The sequence below is a fragment of the Pelobates fuscus genome, chromosome 8 (genome assembly GCF_036172605.1).
Source record: "Pelobates fuscus isolate aPelFus1 chromosome 8, aPelFus1.pri, whole genome shotgun sequence".
NCBI classification, from domain to species: domain Eukaryota; kingdom Metazoa; phylum Chordata; class Amphibia; order Anura; family Pelobatidae; genus Pelobates; species Pelobates fuscus.
Window position 1 is genome coordinate 122,078,591 of NC_086324.1, and position 7,871 is coordinate 122,086,461.

The 7,871-nt window shown below is 40.1% G+C and overlaps 1 protein-coding gene across 1 annotated transcript in view; it reads left to right on the plus strand.

Annotated features, from left to right (window-relative positions):
* EMP2 (epithelial membrane protein 2) overlaps positions 1–6,161 on the plus strand; it is a 50,260-nt gene extending 44,099 nt beyond the window's left edge. Inside the window, exon 5 of the mRNA XM_063428835.1 lies at positions 5,432–6,161. Within this exon, the coding sequence (XP_063284905.1) occupies positions 5,432–5,604 (173 nt within the window). The 3' untranslated portion in view covers positions 5,605–6,161. The remainder of the gene's footprint in view (positions 1–5,431) is intronic.
* The last annotated feature ends 1,710 nt before the right edge of the window (positions 6,162–7,871 follow it).

Here is a 7,871-nt window from a genome sequence, read left to right on the forward strand (position 1 = left end):
TTTATATACACATTCCATTCAGCTTGGGCAAAGCAGTCAGTCAAAGAGAAAGGATAGAAATTTTGTGTCTCTTTGTTAACTTGAGAATAACAAAATGGAGTCTGGTCTGTTCAACAATGACTTCAGAATATACACTTTGTATTTCTATCATAGCACAAATGTCTGCCGATATAAATACCCTGACAGCATACAGTGGCATGCATTAGCTGAAAGTGATCATCTATTGCTCTCAGCTTATGAATGGCCAAAGGGATTGGCATCAGACCTCTGCAGAATCCGGATGCCTGTCAAAAGCCATGAGAGGTCCATCGGAGCTCACAGGGTACCCAGGTAAGAAAGCAAACTTTTGAAAAAGAGTTTGCCACATTACTGGGGAATGGAGACAGAATACTCCTCACATCATAACCACTATCTTGGTTTAGATTCTTGAAGTAACCCTTTAACTCTGTACCATTTAAGGTATACATTGCTTGTTCATGCCTCACCCCAAAATGAGTAACTTTGTGATAATGTGTATGAAACTCATCTGCCACCATAATTATGAAGGCAAGGAAGCCCAGAGAGGACAAGAGAAAGGTGGGAATATAAATGTATAACTCGAGAATACTTTTAGCAATGCACAGTAACCAAAAGAACTTACTGACTACAAACGTATAAAATACATTAAAAGGGTGTATGTAATAAACTCTCCAACAGTAAATATGTGGGGAAAAAAATTAAATGCTATGCTATGCACATAAAGAAATATAATATATATTATATATATATATATAATATAAGTGCACATAAAGAAAAATTTATTAATTACTAAGCAGTGCTAAAAATGCTTGGCAATTCTTTTGCAGCAAAATTGCTTTTTTCAAACTAAAACAAACAATATAAAGAAAACTAATAATTTCAGTGAGGGAAGAAAATATTTGATCCCCCTGCTGATTTTGAATGTTTGCACACTGACAAAGAAATGATCAGTCTAGAATTTTATTGGGAGGTGTATTTTAACAGTGAGAGACAGAATAAGAAAAAACACCCCCAGAAAAACGCATGTCAAAAAAGTTATACTGGTAAATTGATTTGCATGTCAATGAGTGACATACGTATTTGACCCCTTCAACTTAGTACTTGGTGGCAAAACCGTTGTTGGCAATCACAGAGGTCAGACGTTTCTTGTAGTTGCCCACCAGGTTTGCACACATCTCAGGAGGGATTTTTGTCCCACTTTTTTTTGCAGATCCTCTCCAAGTCTTAAAGGACCACTAAAGTGCCAGGAAAACATACTAATTTTCCTGACTCTATAGGGTCCCTGGGGCCCCCTCCCGCCAGGCTCTAGGGTGAGGAAGGGATTAACCCCTTACTTTTTTTCCAGTGCCGGGGACTCTCCTCCTCCTTTCTCCACGCGCGCATTCAGCCAGTCCATAGGAAAGCATACTCAATGCTTTCCTATGGACGCTGGCGTCTTCTCACAGGCGGAAGAGCCTCTAGCGGCTGTCAATTAGACCGCCACTAGAGGCTGGATTAACCCATTTGTAAACACAGCAGTTTCTCTGAAACTGCTATGTTTACAGCAGAAAGGGTTAATCCTAGATGGACCTGGCATCCAGACCACTTCATTAAGCTGAAGTGGTCTAGGTGCCTATAATGGTCCTTTAAGGTTTCAAGGGTGACATTTGGCAACTTGAAACCTTGAGCTCCCTGCACAGATTTTCAAGGGGATTAAGGTCTTGAGACTGGCTAGGCCACTCCAGAACCTTAATGTGTTTCTTCTTGAGCTACTCCTTTGTTGTCTTGGCTGTGTGTTTTGGGTCATTGTAAAATTGTGGAGCTTGTTTATTGGATCGTGGGTTGAATAAACTGCCTTATTTTGGATACTCTGGAGTGCCTGGATTACTTTCTATATTTGAATAGCCATCCACAACCCATTTTCAATGCCCTGGGGGAGGGTAGGAGGTTCTTACCGAAGATTTGACGGTACATGGCAGCTTCCACTGTCCCTTTGATGCGGTGCAGTTGTCCTGTCCCCTTGGCAAAAAAACACCCCAAAGCATAATGTTTCCACCTCCATGTTTGACTGTGGGGATGGTGTTCTTGGGGTCATAGGCAGCATTCCTCCTCCTCTAAACACGGCGAGTTGAGTTGATGCCAAAGAGTTCGATTTTGGTCTCATCTGACCACAACACTTTCACCCAGTTCTCCTCTGAACCATTCAGATGTTCATTGGCAAACTTTAGACGGGCCTATACATGTTATTTCTTGAGCAGGGGGACCTTGCGGGTGCTGCAGGATTTCAGTCCTTCACCGCGTAGTGTGTTAACAATTGTTTTATTGGTGACTATGGTCCCAGCTGCCTTGAGATCATTAACAAGATCCTCCCTTGTAGTTCTGGGCTGATTCCTCACTGTTCTCATAATCATTGGAACTCCTCGAGGTGAGATCTTGCATGGAGCACCAGACCAAGGGAGACTGACAGTTATTTTGTGTTTCTTCCATTTGCGAATAATCGCACCAACTGTTGTCATCTTCTCAACAAGCTACCTGGCGATGGTCTTGTAGCCCATTGTGTAGGTCTAAAATCTTGTCGCTGACATCCTTGGACAGCTCTTTGTACTTCCGATTGATTGATTGCTTCTGTGGACAGGTGTCTTTTTATACAGGTAACGATCTGAGATTAGGAGCACTTCCTTTAAGAGAGTGCTCCTAATCTCAGCTTGTTACCTGTATAAAAGACACCTGGGAGCCAGAAATCTTGCTGATTGATAGCGGAGCAAATACGTATTTCACTAATTGACATGCAAATCAGTTTATAACTTTTTTGACATGCGTTTTTCTGTTTTGTTTTTTTTGTTATTCTGTCATACCATTAAAATGATAGTCTGATAATTTCTTTGTCGGTGGACAAACGTTCAAAATCAGCAGGGGATCAAATACCTTTTCCCCTCACTGTAAGTAAAATAAATACATTAAAATGTTTGTATATGAATAAAACTCACAAGAAAGGGGTGGATAAGTGTCACTCCACACTATCAGGCATATGGAGAATCAATTCCTAGGAACAGGTTGGGTCCCAAAGAACTTCCTTGATGGTAGATGAAACATAGGATCCAACAATATAGTGATGGAGTTACATGCTCCAGAGCATCAAAGTGGAAGGTAAGCTAGTAGGAGACACATTGTTGCATAGATTTATTTCATGCCTTGCTGTGATGGAGGGGTAAGGTGTGAGCACCTTCCTATGGTGAATGTTACTGGTTTGTAACTGCCAGTATTTTCTCAGAAACTTGGTCATTAATTCCCCCCAGCATTATGTTTGAACCATTCTTAGTAGGTTCTAAGTGAGACTTATATGATATAAAAATTCTTTTCAGGGCAGTGTTCTACCTCTCGAAGTGTCCTTAATAGTGGAATATTTAGTAAAGCTGTGGTGACGCACTTCAGGAAGAGGATAATAAGCACACCATCTATCTACACAGGAGCTTTGTGTAGTCTAAGGACTCATAGGTAGCAAGTTGTCAGGACGAACCAGTGGCCCAACACGCAGAATTAAGTCAAACTCGTAACAAAGCGTATTACCGGGCTTTAGAGTGGCCGGATGTAACGTACAGAATAACTAGACACGAGCCAAGGTCAAGATTACAGAAAGGAACAAATACGATAAGAACAAAGCCAAAGGGTCAGGGATACCAGAAATATGGTAAGCCAAGCCAAGATCAAAAACCAATAAACAGAATCAGGAATTCGTTCTCAGATAACCAACATGATGGAAACCATGACAGGGCACTGAACAACTACAGGTTTGGGTTTAAATAACCCAGTAAACCCTGAAAATGGCTGATTTGGGTCCCATGACCCCAGAACGTGGGGGCACGGCGAGAATGTGACACCGCACGCACGTACACATCACTAGTGACGTCATTATGGGTGGCGTTTTTATATAGGGCTGCCTTGCAGCGGCCGGTGTCCTTCCTAACACTGGACATGGCCGCTGTATTAAGAGCTGCACGGAGGTAGAGGCGCTGGAGGTAATGTGAGTAACCTCTCCTCCTGTAGTGTGACCGCACTGATCTGGCGGGTTCACACTGAGGTGCCGATCGGGCACCGTGACACAAGTTTCATATTTTGGATTTCTTTAGCTTTAACCTCTTAACCTTTAGTGCTCATATATTTACCTATTCATTAAGCTAATCTAGAAAAGCCTTCTCGTTGTCTTGTCTATGAGTACCTAGAATAGTACTTTTTTTGCTACTTATCCTTACACTCTGCCTTCATTTGTTTGTTTTCCTTTTTTATTCTTCTTTGGATATTTATTTATGGTGTGTTTGATTTTAATCATACCAGTAAAGAATCATTTTATACTTACCCATAGCTGTAAAACCCCTGCCCTCATCTGTGAATGCTCTCTTTTAGGGTAATTCAAGTGCAGGTAGGTAGCAACACTTTTTCTCATGGAGGATAACTATTTTGTTGATCTTATCTATCAATCCCTTCTCTCCACCGACATGCCGTTCTTCTTTTGTTTCTTTAACCATTCCTCATAGAGTAAGTTTGTTTAAGCAGGGCCTTCTTAAATGTTTGCCTGTGTTATATTCTGTATGTCAATTACTTGTCAAATATCCACATTCTATAATTTCCAAGTGCTGTTGCTGCCATATAAATTCTAATAATAATAATTGCTCTGGTTCCCTAGTATCTTGTTAATCTGGGCAATGTCTGAGCCACCATGACTATCTTGGTTTGTGTTACTCTCATATTTTTGAAATAGGCAGATCTATATCATTAAGCATGCCTCACAAATCTGGTATCCTGAGAAGTGGAATGCTGGTAAAAGTGGCGAAGAAGGGCAGCTCAGTGATGTAATTTGCATATAAGGGCTGGTTTACCTGGAAAGGGACCAGGGCAGTCCATAGAACTGAAGGGTCATTCAAGCGGGCCAGCCTCCTGAGTATGGACTCTGCAGGGGACACTGTTTCATAGTTCTCTGCAGGATCCGAGTGCCCTGAGCATAGTGCCGGGGCTTCTAATGATGTGCTCATGCTATGCTTGTTGTAGACCTTCCCTTGTGTTCCTAAAAAGTCAGGATGGTGGGAGAGGAGCCAAAATCGGTACGGTCCTGTGGAAATCAGGATGGTTGGGAATCCTGCTTTAAGAGTCTTAGGTGGGACACTTACTGGTGAGCTGTTCTGACTGGGATTCAAACCTGGGATCCCCAGTTCCAAGTCACTTTCATTGATGTGCAATAGATTCATGGACACCTTATTGTGTATGCATGACAATATATCTGGAAGGTATAGTGAGCTCTTCCATAGATGCCTGTATACCGTATAATATACAAATAAACCAATTTGTAAAAAAACATAATTTTTCCTTCAAAGAAGTAGTATTAGTACACAACCATTATTACAGTTCAATTGATTGATTGTCTTGTTTTATTTTTTCACAGGCCTTTGTGTACTGATTGCAGCTGCCATCTACTCTTCTATGCATGAAAGCTTTCACAAGAACCTTAATCTGACAGGAGGCTCATTTGGATATTCCTTTATACTTGCTTGGATTGCTTTTGCTTTCACTTTTTTGAACAGCATCATGTACCTAATACTTAGAAAGCGTAAATAATCATTAGCAGTATGCACATAATCATCTCAACGAGGTTATGTAGTAAAGGTATTTCTCCTAAAACAAGATGTGCTGTGTTTCTGCCATTACAGCTAGAGGACTCTGATATGTAATCCACATAACCTGGAAAAACAATGCTGTAAACGTTAATGGGAAACAAGGGATTTTGGTATATGTGTGGTGTTCTACAACTTGAAGTTTATTTTTTTTTAATAAAATTGTATGTTTTTGGCCTTAGGCTTAGATATTGATTAACTGTAGTTACATGGACATGTGTGTACAGATACAGAAAGAGAGAGATTATAGCATTTATTAATATATAGGCTGCTGTACTAAGAACCAATTTACAGAATTGTCTGAAATACATGTTATTTCTGGATAGGGTTGCCACCTTTCTTGGAAGGGAAAAAATACCAGCCATGTTAATTTGCATAATTAATTATGAGTGACCTCACAGGATATGACATCACTGTATGGAAATGACAAGGAGTGACATAAGAGCAACAAATACACTTTTGGAAAGAGGAAAATGTTGTAAATAAAATCACACACACACACACAAAAAAAACTACTTACAGTTTAATTCTGCAGTATAGAGCGATTGCTCTGCAGTTTGGGGAGATTAGACTGCCCTTCTGAGTGTTCACTCAATGGACCCAGCAGCAGGCTGTCTGCGTCACATCCCTGTCTGCATCTTAGACAATATATATATACAAATACATGGGGTTTATTCACTAAACACTAAATTGTAATGGATTGCAATGTGAATTGCAAAATGTAGGTTGAAATAGAATGGAGAATTTCATCAAATAAACTATTTTTGACCATAATTTACAATTAATATTTCACAGTTTAATGAATACAACTGTGTAGTTTATTCCCTGTTCTAAAGAATTTAGTGTAGATAATTGAAAACCAAACTACAAAGTTAAGGCCACAGTAGTGGACTTGTAAGAATGATTCAGTTCTACTATAGTCCCAGCATGGCTCTTTATGGCTTGAATTTTGCAATTTGGTTTTGATGTTACTTTCTGTGAATGCATTTGTGTATTTAAGCATGCAGGGGTGAATTTTATAAGGAATGCAATAGGCACACTACGGAAACGTAAAGCAATTCAGTTTACGGAAGTGCTTTGTGTGTCCGGAGTTTATCATTTAAAAAAACAAGTTTATAAAAGTTTTCTTTCACTTCCATTAGCTCAACAGAGCTTGCCTTCCCACCTTCTCAGAACCACAGCTCAATGAGAAGCATTGGAAAGCTGTGCTCAAACTGAGTATTCCTATAATTTTAAGGATTTCCTTGTTCAACTCTTCTTTATGTTTTCAAAGTTTACTACCATACTCAACCCCCATCTGTATCTCTCCTACTTTATCAACCCAGTCTGTCTATCTCATATTGTCCAAACACCCATCTGTGTTTGTCATACTGTCCAAATACCTATCTATGTCTCTCCACCTGTCCAAACCTCCATCTATGTCTCTCCACCTGTCCTAACACTCAACTGTCTTTCCCTCCTCCTATTAACCACCATGGTGCCTCCCGTCACCTGTTAACCCCCTACCTATGTCTCATCTTGCCTCCCAGTGTGTGTCCTTGCAGCCTTTCCTCCCACTTCTCTCCCCCAATCCTTGACTTTCCTAATCTGCAGTGTGCTGCCTCTCTCCACACACGGCAATCCCTACTGGCCGGGGCCGATATTCCAGTCTAATCTCAAAAATACCAGCAGTTGTATTAATGGTATTTTTGCAATACTAGAACTGGCCAGGCAGCCTCAAATACCGGCCTGGTGGCAACCCTATTTTTTATAAAACTATGTGTTTCTACAAAGAAGAAAAAAGGTTTGTCCAGTATTCATTTGCTGGTACATCTGGAATCTAGTTTATAACACATTCTTCTCTACTTCAGTAGTGGCTACCTGCAGTGTAAAAACATTGTTAAGCAATAAACTTTTTTATAGTGATAATTTCCTTCTGAATACGAAGATGTCTGCCAATCTTTCCAGGGAAATCGCAAATAGTGTCTACAAAACAGGTTATTTTTATTGTAAATAAACATTTTAGCAGAGCCTACTTTAGATGTTGTGGTGCAACAAGTCTAGTCTTACAGTAACAACCCTATTGGAAATCATTTTAGTGCAGTTTAACATAAAACAGACTCTCCTGATACCCAAAGCATTGTCCTAATTTAGATAACAATATCCTAGCCCCCTTTACATTAAAATGAGTAACTTTAACCTCAATTTTGCAAGAAGATCTTGGGTTGGTTA